The sequence below is a fragment of the Bos mutus genome, chromosome 8, assembly GCF_027580195.1.
Source record: "Bos mutus isolate GX-2022 chromosome 8, NWIPB_WYAK_1.1, whole genome shotgun sequence".
NCBI lineage: Eukaryota > Metazoa > Chordata > Mammalia > Artiodactyla > Bovidae > Bos > Bos mutus.
This window is the reverse complement of record NC_091624.1, coordinates 13,465,206-13,479,013: the sequence shown is the minus strand read 5'-3', so window position 1 is coordinate 13,479,013 and position 13,808 is coordinate 13,465,206. Positions and strand designations below refer to the sequence as shown.

The window sequence follows — 13,808 nt, the reverse complement described above, 5'->3', positions numbered from 1 at the left end:
ATGCCCTCCAACCAGTAACAAGTTCTGGCTGTTGTCCTAACACTCATGGCACATGTTTCTGTCTCGTCCACATAAGGACAATAGGGACTTTATGATGATCCAATATGCTTTATATTTGTCATTTGTCTAATCTGTCTAGAGACCTTGAAGGGAAAAAAAATTGAGATTAATGTGCCCAGCTTCTGCTCTTTCAGAATTGATTCTAGAGTTTAGCCAGCCATGATGTCCAGCTATTTATATATAGTTTATGGAATTCCTTCCTTCTCAGTTTTGAAAATTAGAACTTGGCATTTCTGCCTCCACTGCCTTTCCTGGTATATGAAATCCTTGGGACAAATTCATTGATGTGGGAACTGGGGCACAGGACCCAAAGCACTGTGAGCAGTTGTATCCCTGGGAGTTTTATTATCTTCCAATCTTCTCTACTCACCTGGGTTTCAGTTACATCTTAGCAGTCCTGGGTTTCAGTTACCTCTTAGCAGTATTCTTTCCGACACTTCTCAAGCTGTAAACTGCCCTTCTTGACCAAAAAGACTGAAGCAAAGTCAATATGAGAAATTGGCTTTGGCTTTTGCTAGATGGCATCACCAACTCAATGGACATGAGTTTGAGTAAGCTCTGGAAGTTGGTGATGGACAGGGAAGCCTGGCATGCTGCAGTCCACGTCGTCACAAAGAGTCAGACACGACTGAGCAACTGAACTTTGCTGTCCTTCACCATTATGCCCTTGCTGACTTATTTTTATTAAAAGCACAGTGTCTTGGGAAAACATTTGATTTGAAGAAATGTTTGATTGTTGGGTTTTGAAGTTAGAGATTGCTCTCTGGGATGAGAGGAAGGATTCACTCTAAATGAATATCCTCATTTTCATCATTTTTGACATCACAGTGCTAATTTTATATTTCCCACCTCAAGAGGAGTGAACATAAATGCATATATAGTCTTATGCTCAAAGAGATGCATGTGTATATATTCATTCAGTAAGCCAAGCGTATGTATTGTTTTTCTTCCACATGGTACGTTGCCAGCCACTTGATGTGTATTACACAGGGAAGATCTCACTGCTGGGTGGTGGTCGTGGTCTGATTGTCCATCGCGCTCCCTCCTCTTGGATTTGATACGTCACTGACTCACAGGCCACGTGGGCTCTCCATGGCAGCATGGAATATCAAAGCTGGATACCATGTATACTCACACACACACACACACACACACATATATATGCATTAATATTTCTATAACTGAATCACTTCACTGTACACCAGAAACTTAACACAACATTGTAAATCAGCTATACTTGAATTAAAAAAAAAAAAAAAGAGCTACTTACCCTTCATTGTACCAATCGGGAAGATGAGGCCCCAAATTGAGATGTGACCTGGATAGGAATTCAGACTCACTTTCTCCCTTCCTATGACACCTCCCATATGATGACTGATGACCATGGGACATGATTTTTATACTTTACACATGGACCCTCAACTTTATTATTCCACCCACTGATAACAGTGAGTCAAGGGAAGTGAGCTAGGAGCAGCCTGGGTCAAGGAATTTAACAATAATCAAAAGTTCCGTCTTCATGGGGCAGGGTTCTGTCTTGTGTGCTCTTGGCTTGATTCTGAAATGGAATCTTGCCAGTTTGTGTCACTTTCCCCTTACCTGTGTCGGGTCCTCTTGTTTCCTTTCCCCTGGGTCCCTTAGGGCCCTTGCAGCTGTTGTGTTTGTCCAGGCTGAAGGTGACAGGGGACAAGAGGGCGCAAAGAGCCAGGGCAGCAGGTTTGACCTGGAATCAAGCATTCTGTGTTCTTCACACCCTCTTTCTGGGCCCTGTGGTGTCCGGGCATCTTTCTTGGAGGCCTTCCACTCTTGCTCATACTTGGGTCTTTTCAGAACCTAGAAACTAGGCTCATCAACCCCATTAGGGTATCTCTGCTTCTCCAAGGTGACCCTTCTATGGATGAAGGAGCTGTGGGGGAGAAAAACCAAGGAAACCAAACACAGAGCTCAAAGTCACAGTACCAGTGATGCCATCCATTTGTATCCCTTTGCAGAAACTGGCCCCTTTGCTTCTTATTCTTCATTAGCAAAATGGAGATACTACTTGCTCTCTCGCTGGGATGTTGGAAGGCAGAACAAACATGCTTGTGTCCTCCAGTCTCACTGTTGTCAGTGTGTGATACTTGAAAATCAATACTTATATCATTTTATAAAGACATACTTCCAGACTCCAATCAACCCATCACTGGAACATCTACTGGACTCTTTCCTTTTTTTCTGTTACCTGGTCCTTCCTCAAATACTTTTCTTTATGTCCATGCAGCTCTTTCAAAATCTCTTTCAAGGGCTCTCCAGAAAGTTTCCTTCCCTGAGCAGTACCCTTCTCCTCATTTTTTTTTTCCAATAAGATGGCACAGATACCAAGCCCTTACGATCTTCATCGTCATGTACCTGTGGCATGGGGAAACTTGTGGGAAGAAAAGGGCAGATTAGAGAGTGTTCACTGTGATTAGAGAGGAGGGCATGATGTAAGGGAGAGGTCTTTGGCAGCAGTAAAAAGCAGAAGAGTTTTAAAAATTGTGTGCATGCCTCCTAAACAAAATGTAAATCTTATCTTCCTGCTGGTTCATATCCACCCTCGTGCACATTTGGGATATTATTGGCTAAGAGCTGAAACAAAATAGAAATACTTATTCACAAACAACACATTTAAGAAAAATGTTCACACTTTGTGGTTTTCTGAATGTCTAGTAACATTCTCATATGTGTATCCATGAAGTCTAAATATTGTCTTAAGAGAGTAGATCTTTAAAGTTACCCCTAAAATTGGCAATTATGTAAGGGGTGAAGGGGCCAGCTAACCTTATTTTGGTAATCATTCTGCAGTATATATGTATATCAAATCATCGCATCATACATCTTAAGCTAACATATGTTATATGTCAATAATATCTCAATAAATCTCAAAAGAAAACCAAAAAATAAATGAAAATATTGCCTTTGTGTAAGCTCGAGCTTCTCGAAGTGTTTGCCTGAGTCGCCTTACTAAAGAGAAAAGAGTGAAGGCAGACAAGGAATGGGAGACCAAACCTGAAGAAATCTACTAAAAATCTGTGGTTTCTTTAAAGCCCCAGGTCTTATCTGGGGGAAAAATACATATGAATGTTGTCTTTTATGGCATAATCTATCTAAGCTTTTTTTATTATAAAAATGTCTTAAAGTATTCTACTTTCAAATTCTAGAAATATTGAAAGAACAGTGTGTATCATATAAATATTAATCTGTAACTCTAATGAATCCATGTCACTTGTGGTTCACACCCAGAGTTATCTCACACTTCACAAAATGTAGCATAAAATCACAGTCAAAAAAAGAAAACCCACTGAAAAGAAACTCTGTTCTTTTTTACCTGTTTCTCCTGAAGGATGTTGAAAGGGATCCAATTCATATCTCCACCCAGAAGGACTTCTCACATTCCCTTTTCTTCCCTCCACAAGTAACTCTCCAAAGCATCATTCACTGCCACAGAATATCCCCTCCCTAGCCATCTTTCACGGAGAAGGCAATGGCACCCCACTCCAGTACTCTTGCCTGGAAAACCCCATGGATGGAGGAGCCTGGTAGGCTGCAGTCCATGGGATCGCTGAGGGTCGGACAAGACTGAGCGACTTCACTTTCACTTTTCACTTTCATGCATTGGAGAAGGAAATGGCAACCCACTCCAGTGTTCTTGCCTGGAGATCCATCTCTGGGGTCGCACAGAGTCGGACACGACTGAAGTGACTTAGCAGTAGTAGCAGTAGCCATCTTTCACAGAGCTTTTACTGTCTCTTCCATTAAACTCCTCCTTTCTCAGCTCTTAATTGTATGGATCTGATTAACCATTAGAGTCAGACACGACTGAAGGGACTTAGCAGCAGCAGCAGCAGCAGCAAAGACATTCTCCCCATTATCCCTCCTTTTAGTCCAGTCTCTGATTCTAGGAATAGGCAAGGTCCGGCTGAGTTTGGACATTAGGATGGTGGAGAAGGGAAAATTGGACCACAAAGGATAGCATTCTCATTGGTGGGCAGAGAGAGGGAGGGATATCCCTAAAGATTCCTATGTTAATAATGTGTATCCTATCAGATATGGATATAAAAGTAGAAATGTTTTATTCCATACTCTGTATTGATTACAGCTCAGTGTATCATTTGGCTCACATATTCCTGGACGGTTTGGGGTTTTATATCTATTAACTGACAATCATTATTGCTACTGTTGCAGTTCAGTTGCAAAGTCACGTCTGACTCTTTGCAGTCCCATGGACCTGTAGTCCACCAGGCTCCTCTGTCCATCATTATTATATTGCTTATTTATAAACATGTCCCATGAGTGTGTTAATAGTGATAGGATGCAATATTTCATCCCCAAACTGTGCCTTTTAATATAAATGTAATATTTAAAGAACAGGTTCTTGGAGCCCATTCAGTTCAGTTCAGTCGCTCAGTTGTGTCTGACTCTGCAACCCCACGAATCACAACACGCCAGGCCTCCCTGTCCATCACCAACTCCTGGAATTTACACAAACTCATGTCCATCGAGTCAGTGATGCCACCCAGCCATCTCATCCTCTGTCGTCCCCTCCTCCTCCTGCCCCCAGTCCCTCCCAGCATCAGAGTCTTTTCCAATGAGTCAACTCTTTGCATGAGGTGGCCAAAGTATTGGAGTTCAGTCCAAAGTATTCAGCATCAGTCCTTCCAGTGAACACCCAAATCTGATCTCCTTTAGGATGGACTGGTTGGATCTCCTTGCAGTCCAAGGGTCTCTCAAGAGTCTTCTCCAACACCACAGTTCAAAAGCATCAATTCTTCGGCGCTCAGCTTTCTTCACAGTCCAACTCTCACATCCATACATGACCACTGGAAAAAAACATTTTAAATGCCTATTCTATTTGATAACACATTTTATGGAAAATCAGGAAATAACAGACATAGTTCTCTTGATATCACCGTCATTGTATGAGCTGATGTACCTTTTTGACAAATATTGGTTGGCTTCCCACTGTGTCACTTAAAGAAACTCCAGATCTTTGTGCTGAGCAAGTGAAACTTTCAAAACGGACACAATGAAAATAAAGCATTGGAATTTGTTTCAAAATCTTCTTAGTTAAGTGTTAACCATGTCAGATTGTATAAGCAGACAAAATACCATTGTTATTCTTCACCCAGTACAAGCATTAATCACTGTGTATACCTTTTCATCGGTGTCATATAAACTATTTGTCACTAGATTAAAACAACCAATTAGACTTTTCAATTAGTAGCATTTGTTTCACAGGTATGGTTAGCAGGTACCTTCTATCCAAAAGGCTCTAAGGTAGGTGTTTGGGGCAGGGGGAATCTCTGAAAGATGCCAGGCAAAAAGCTAGCCTTCCAGGATCCTAAAAATCTGTGGAGCTAATAAAACATCCCCACAAATAATTATATTACTGACTGGAGAGTGTTAGGTGCCCTCAGTTTAGAGAAGTGTTCAGAGAATCTTGAGAAGAGAGGGATATCTTAGAAATGGGGTGATCAAAGAAAGTTCATGGAAGAGGGTGCAGTTGACCTGGGGATCAGTGGATGAGTCACATTTGGATATAAAGAAACTCAAAAGTAGGACATTTCAAGAGAAAGGAATCTTAAAAGCAGGAAATGTTAGGTGTAAGATGATGTTTTTTAGCTGCTGTACAGGGTAAGGAAACAACAAAACGTTGATTGGAAAGATAGTTTGGATCTTTTTAACACAGTGGGGAACTTATAGTTGAGAAAGAGATAGGAACTCAACGGCGATGACAAGCAGAGATGTGACACCAGACTCTAGAGTCTGTTAGTGGAGAAGGGACAAAACAGTCTAGGCAGAGGGACAGCATAGATTTAAATGGTCGTGGAAAGATGTCCTGGAAACAGTGAGACCTCTGTTATGGCCTGAGCGCATATGGAATGAGAGAGGCTGCAAGGCAAAGCAAGATAAGAAAGGAAGGTTGCAGACAAATGCCAAGGGAATTATATGCCAAGCTAAGGAGTTTGGTGTTTACCCTCTGCAGACACAGGAGCTGATGGAGAGTTTTTAAGTAAGATAACTCTGTGGGCAGGGTGGAGCCTAGGCTAACAGTGGTCGGCTGGCTTTTACTATACAGGGCCAGATCATAAGTATTTTAGACTTTGTGGGCCATGTATGATCTCTGCTGGGTATTCTTGTTTCTTTCCTTTTCTCTTTCTTAAATTCTTTCTTGCCTTTACTTGTAAGTTTTTTCTTTCCTTTCTTATTTTTCATAGCAATTCTTTTTTTAAAAAAATTATTTTTAATTGAAGGATAATTGCTTTACAATATTGGTTTGATGTCTGCCTTACATCAATATAAATTCTTTTTTTTTTTTTGTAAAAACCATTTTCCTCTCCTTTGGCCCTCTGGAAGTGAAATGACACAAGTAGCAGATAGAAATCAGACACAGGTTGCTGTGCAGAAGGTCTGGTCTAAGGCAGTGGTGATAGACATAATGGTGAGGAGATGCATGGGGATGGATCTGAAGTAGAATTAGTTTCAGCAGTTGTTTGATGATGGGGAATTAGGAAGAAAAGTGAAAGTCAAGTATGATTCTGAGGCTTCTTGCTTGAGAGACTAGGTATTACTTCTCACCAAGACTATGCTTGTCCCACCAAGACTTTGTTCTCACCAAAACTCTGGGGAGCTTTGAGAGAAGATGGACTCAGTTTTAAAGCTGCAGAGGTCGATGTATCTGTGGGTCATTCAGGGAACGCGTGTCAAGGGACAGTTGGCTCCATGGGTCCGAGGCCAAGTGTCCTCCCATCCAGAACATGTGCCTCATGGGGAGCCTCTGAGGCAATAGGTCAGAAAGTATGGAGTGTCGTGAGAGTCTACAGGACAGGAAAGAGCTGGTCCTGGGGAAGCTCAGACTGGCCCCAGGATTTGGGATGTTGGAGAGGCTGAGAGTGGTACCTGGGAAGACCAGGTAGGAAGCTCTTGTGATCATCATCTAGGAAAGAGGGAGTAGTATCTCAGGTGAGTGATGACAGTGGAACAGAGAGGAGGCAGCAGCTGGGGGTGACAACATGGGACAGGACTTGAGGGCTTGGCAGTGTGTTCATGGGGGAAGAAAGAGGCCTTCTGTGAGCGCTGTCCTCGAATTCCCGTGTCGTGGGATAACGCCCCCCCCCCCCCCAGTCTTTCTTCTTCTAGTTCTTGTCTTAGAAACCTAGCTAAGTGACTGAAGCCCACAGAGCATATAATCTGACTCCTTTCATAGCTTTCCATTTTTGCAAATGTCCTCTTTTAGAGTACAGTAAAGGATGGCCATGTGCCGTCTTGCAAAACCCTTCACATAATCTCCATTCACAGAAAAGGGAAATGTCAAAAAAAAAAAAAAGAACACTTGGTAAAAGAGTTCTTTAAAAAGATTTAAGATTTTGGAACTAGGTTACATCCTAACCAAGGACTTTAAAATTGTCTAAGTCTAGGGTACGCTCCCAATCAAGGTGAACTCACATGTCATCAGCTTCCCTGAAATGTGTCGCACTGGATCTCAACAGTCGCTCGTGGCCTTATTTAGCTCCTCTTCCTTGGAAGTTTGAGTGCCATTGAGAAATGGAAACTCTGTACACGTGTCTTCCCAGTGCATTTAGCTGCTGTATTAAAACACATATATAACCACCTCTGTCCACGGTGCACTCACGCTAACAAGATGCTTGGTGGTTAGACTAGAAAGGGCACAACACCGTTTTTTTTGTCTGTTTGGCAATTAACCATTCACTGGCTTTTTTTGTTGTAACATGCACTTCCTTTCTCTTGTTTTCATTCAAGCTGTGTACGCCATGGAAATTAATGTGGAGAAAGACAAACAAACAGGAGAGACCAAGATTCTCTCTACATCCACCATTGGCCCAGAGGGGGTCCATCAGAGAGGAGTCAAAGTCTTTGATGATGGTACCAAAGTAGTGTATGAGGTGCACTCAGGAGGCACCATAGTAGAAAATGGAGTGCACACATTAAGCTCAAAGGATGTAGAAGAGCTTATTCAGAAAGCTGGACAATCAAGCTTAAGAGGAGGGCACGTGTCAGAAAGGACTGGGATTGCAGATGGGAGCCTCAGCCACCCTAAGGAACACATGCTCTGCAAAGAAGCCAAGTTAGAAATGGTCCATAAGTCTAGGAAAGATCATTCTTCTGGGAACCCAGGGCAGCAGGCTCCAGCCCCCAGCACTGAAGGGCCGGAGGCAAACTTGGATCAGCCGGTCACCATGATTTTCATGGGCTACCAAAATATCGAGGATGAAGAGGAGACGAAGAAGGTGCTAGGCTATGATGAAACCATCAAGGCTGAGTTGGTCCTCATTGACGAAGATGATGAGAAGTCATTGAGGGAGAAGACAGTGACAGACGTGTCCACCATTGATGGGAATGCAGCCGAGCTGGTGTCCGGGAGACCCATCTCAGACACCACTGAGCCCTCATCCCCTGAAGGGAAGGAAGAGAGCTTGGCCACGGAGCCAGCCCCAGGTACCCAAAAGAAAAAGCGCTGTCAGTGCTGTGTTGTCATGTGACCACTTCTTTCTCCCCCTTTCTTCCGGGCAGCCTCTGTGCTCTCCACCACTTACGTAGACCTCACTGTACCACTAACTGCGATACTGTGAACTGGAAGCAAACACCTGCCTTGCCTTGCAGTTGGATTGCTTTGATCCCTCTTATTTTTTTTCCCCTTTCGTTTTTTTCTCCAGTTTCCTCAGCTCAGAGACAACATGCATGTGTGTGCTTCACTCTTTCCAAGAACTTGCTTTTCCTCTAAACTTTTCCTTGTGTCTTCAAGAGGGAATTGGTTCCTTACTGCTCGATTGGAATGGACTCTTCATATCAGCCAGTGATCTCGTAGCCTTAATTCATTTGACTGGAATTGAACCCGTGGGCACCAGGGGAATCGTTTTGTCATGTTCCTATCATGTAGTCACACATCGCCAGGTTGCTGATTTCTCACTTGCCTCCCTTACTGTGGATCTTTGCTTTTATATTTTATGTGGCAAAATGCTGTGGGGTCTAGCCAGACGCTGGTGTAGCCAAAAGTGGACCTTACTTAGTTTGTTCGATCTAGGGTGATGCTTTTTGCTGCCTTACATAAGCTTCCAGGTTACAGTATTGTGCATCTCTGGCTTTCCTTCTGATAAAACTGAAATGAAGTTGATGTAAAAGAAAAAGAACCCAGTGCTTGTTACAGCTGAATTGTAGGGACTAATTCCATAACCTGCCCATCAACAGCTGTCTCTCTTTCTTATGACTTAACTGATGGACCCTTTATATGAGAAGCACCATTTTTAACTTTCTAAGGACATGAAACAAGCATTGTTTTGAGCATCAGTAGTGATCTCCAAACTTAGGCGAATCCACGAACCTTGCTTTTATTCTCTAAAAAAAAAGTGTCAATTTTTATATTGTTTTCTTTTTCATGGATATATTCCGTTAATCTATTTTCAATGAAGTGGTCATTTTGAGATGTTTCTCTGTAGTGACCATATTTGTAAAACACTCCTGACCTACAGTGGTTGCTGGGATGCTTCCGGTCCATCCATTGTGGACGGTGCTGTTCCTGAATTAATTCTTCATTCACCTGCCCTGTTGATTCCAGAGCTTTCCATCTGGACTCTTTTCTTTATGTCCCCACGAAAAAGAGAATGTTACCTGTACCTTCACCGTGTAGGTTTATCCACCCCGCAAAATTAAACTTTAAAATGTAGAGAGACAAAAAAAGTTTCAAAGATGAAGAAAGATCTGTCTTATCACCCTAAGTACTTTTAATTCATTCCAGAAATACTGATGGAGTGAGTGGCACATAACTGAGCTTCTTCAAGCATCGTTTCCTCAACTTATAAAGATTCCAGAACATCAAGGGTGGTTTTTATCTGGAACACAATGAACAGTTCTTTAAATTCTTAGCATTTCTCCCAAAGCAAATAGCCACTGGTATAAAAGAACCAAAGGGAAGCAATATAGTAAAATAATAATAGAGCAATGAAATAAAGCTGTAGCATTTGAATTGCTTTTAAAACAAATATATCTTTTAAGTTTTTTGCCAAATGTTCTTAGTATTGTTGCAGATAATTCACAAATTTATCCATGTTCCATAGAACCTAATTTTAAAAAATATGTGATAAGATGTACTAGATCAAGTTCTACTTCTGTGAAGAGTGTTGAGAGGAGGCAAAAGCAAAGTGGCCTGGAGAGAATTTTATTACAGAACCAACTCAATTTGTCCTAAATAGCTTTTTTAGTGCTAAATTGATTATTTTTAATATATTGGCTTGAAATTGTACTTATTCCAGTTAGCAGGGGGAAAAACAATATTTTTTAGTTTTCAAACAATTACATTTAACGAGCACAAAATAAGTCATTTTATCACCAATATGTAAACCAAAAAAAGTTTAAAAAGGAAAAAAATAATGAGCTAAGTTCTACTTTCTAAGGTGATTCCATCCATGGCTTGATTTTGAACAGCTGAGGGAATTCTCTCTAAATCTCAGGTTCAGCAAAGCAGCTGTTTTTTTTAATAAAACTGCTCAATTATCTAGAAATAATATCTGGTTTTGCTGCCTATAAACCTCACCACTTTCAGCTTCACGCTCCTCAGTAAATGCTTGTTTAAGCATCATTTAAAAAGTTAGAAGAAGACAAGCCAGAGAAACCTATCTGTATAGAAAAAGAAAGCAGCTTCAATGTTTTGGACAATCTCTGATTTTAATAATTTATTTAGAAAGAAATAATCTAAACGTTTCCCATATCTTTTTTTTTCTTTTTCCTTCACTTGAGGATGAAGATTATTCAGTATGAGTTTTTAAAAGCACAGTTAGTGAATGGAATGATAGAATTTAGCCTTGGGCGTGTTGTTTGATAAACAGAACCAGAGTCTCTCAGGACAGATAATTCCCTGATCTGACCTAAGCTCCCATCAGTGAGTTAGTTTTTCATGAAGAAAAGTTTCTGTACCTCTCACTACAACACCACACATGAGATCTAACAGACCAGTGATATTCTGTGCTCTCATTTATCAATAATTAGTATAGGGATTAGCAGATTATATGAATTAAAACTCATTCTCTGCTTTTACTAGGGAAACTTATGATTTAAGTGGTTTTTCAAGTAAGACGTGTTACCTTTATGAAAAATGATGTGTGGCCACAAAAAATGAAGATGTGTTTGAATATGGCATATATATTTGTATAGCTTGCCTTGTTTTCCTGTCACAGTGGGGGATTCAGAGTCAGCCAGTTCTTTAATGGGATGAGACCTATAATCGCATCTACAGCAAAAAGGAACTGTCTTTCATAGTGAATATATAAACAGAATTGTGACTGTCAACATTCTACCTTTCCTGCTGGTGCTGGCATTGTCTCTGTACAAACTTCATGATGTATGGCATCACGCCCTTCAAAAATTCAGGGTGTTGATCTGCATTACCAGACTAATTAGAGAATCAGTAAGAAAGCTATCAATATAAAACCATGGTCATTTTTGAGGTCATAGTTGGACTTTCTTTCCAAATCATAGAACCCTTTTAAATGGGAAGAGGGAAAGGAGGGACATTTCATTTACTTATAAATAGATTCTCAATGGCATGAAATTAAAAGATTCTTTTAGAGTTAAAATGGTAAACATAAATCTTGCATATCCTGAAAAATCATGGTGACTTGTATACCCTTGACTTTTGTTTTCCCTTTGATGTGCAATAGGACAAAAGAAAGGGGATTTTCTTTTTTCAGTCTGTGCTTTATTTACTTACAATTATATTATTTTCCTTATATAAGCAACATTAGTTGCCTCTAAAAGTGATTTGACAGTGTCCAGTGATATCATTTAATATTGAGAGTAAAGAGGACAAGACATTAGGAATTCCTTTCTGGCCAAACCCCAATCATGGTTTCCTAAAACTATCCAAAGGCTTTCAGAAAATACAAACAAATTCTAGAGTTGATTTGATTTGACTCTGAAATGTTAATGACGCGTATCGGCTTCTGATTCTCACCTAGTCCATTTTACTTTTTCTGGTGATAAATGTGTTTTTCCTAAATGCAAGGAAACTTTTATTTGGTTAGGGGTAAGTTTTTTTAAAAGGGGGGAGATATCTCTATATAATTTCCTAGAGATACAGTATCATCTCTGGAGCAAAATGTTGAGGCCAAGTCTGAAAACAGCTTATTTCTTTTCACTTCGTTCAGAATTTCATTTCAAGGGATCATAGAACACCCTTGATGATGACCATTTATTTAATGCCAGTGAACCAGTGAGTAGCAAAAGAGGTGGCGGGAATACGGTGATAGAGGCAAAAACTGAATCACTAAATCAGTTCTTCCTTTAAAAAAAAAAATAACTCTGTCAGTGTAAAACACAGACGAACACAGGCAAAATATGCATGGAGGACTTACTTTTGCTCTCGCTTAAAATCTAGAAGCTTAGCCATCTCTGTTACCAGACCCACTTGTGGAGCTCAGCCCACCAAAGGGCCCATACCTTGTGGGAATATTCTCATCTCCTGCAATTTTACTTTGTTTACAACAAAAAGCATTCCAAGGCAAAAACAGTTTTATGTTGTACTTTTGCAGTGTGCACATTCATCATTGAAACCAAAAATTCTCAGCATGGTTAAAAGATAAGTTTCAGAAACTCTGTAGATATGTAATCTTTTAGAAGCTCCTCAATTTATTAATCAAGGTATAGGAACCTTGATTATGAGGAACCAGAAAGCACCTCTTGTGTTACTGGATAGTATTATTATGACCCAGCACATACATGGAATGATGGTGTATATCACAAAACAACTCCAAGTAATGAGCAGGATGAGATCTTGGATTCCTGGGACCAGTTCATCTTCATTGTGAAGACCTCTTCTGGTCTTATCAGGAAAACTTCCCTGCATTTTCTTGGGAAAAAGAAAAGTCCATCTTTTATGAGGAGCACAATGCTGTTATATATCTATATTTTCATAGCTTCAGCAAACTCCATAATATAATCCCCATTTTAATAGAAACCAAAATACTTATTATTTGAATATAGAAAGGCTAGAATAAAAATTACATCCTGAAAGTTTCCAGGGGTAATTTCCCTGGGGAATCCTTGGATCAGCCTCATCCTACCACCCCTTAATTTTTATATGACTTAAATAGGCCTCTGTGTCCCCTCTCCACTCCAGTCTAAAAGGTCTGAACTGTACACAAAAAACTTGCTGTCAGTGTGAAAATACCATGTGTATTTTGGGGGGACCACAGACTTTCTGCATCAAAGATCTGGGCAGCCTTAACTTTTATAAAAGAATTTTCAGTGCTCTCTTTTACTAAGCAGGGAAACAAAATGTTTCCTGAAATTAATGACTTTTTTATATTTTGTGACTATTTTCTAAGTTTCTACAGGTTCATCTTTTCCCCATATTGCCTCTTACTAGTCACCTGGGGCTATTTTTTGCAAGTCATTGCATTTTTATCAAAAGAAAAGTACATCTCATGAACTACAAAATTCCCTCTAGACTTCAGGCAGTCCTTCTGGAGTAAAAGAACAGAAACACAGAAAGAAATGAATGACAGGGTGGCTTTTGTGTTCCTATGGTTAATGTACTGTATGGTATATATGTTTACAGAATGTATCTGCCTTGTGATGTTAACAAAATGAATGACAAAAAAAATGAGTTCTGATGTGCCATTTGAAAGTTTGCCTTAGCATCGCTGTTTATGTTCTTTTCTGTCCTTTCAAAATCACAGGTTGTATTCCAAAGCTGTATGAGCACAACATTCTCTTCC

The 13,808-nt window shown here is 40.3% G+C and overlaps 1 protein-coding gene across 3 annotated transcripts in view; it reads left to right on the top strand.

Annotated features, from left to right (window-relative positions):
* The window catches only part of PALM2AKAP2 (PALM2 and AKAP2 fusion), a 515,173-nt gene that overhangs the window by 286,579 nt on the left and 214,786 nt on the right, over positions 1 to 13,808 (top strand). For 2 of the 3 annotated variants that reach the window (XM_070375129.1, XM_070375128.1), the window contains exon 8: positions 7,840 to 8,535. The exons of the other annotated variant lie outside the window; for it this stretch is intronic. In XM_070375129.1, the coding sequence (XP_070231230.1) occupies positions 7,840 to 8,535 (696 nt within the window). The remainder of the gene's footprint in view (positions 1 to 7,839; positions 8,536 to 13,808) is intronic. 3 annotated transcript variants of the gene reach the window in all.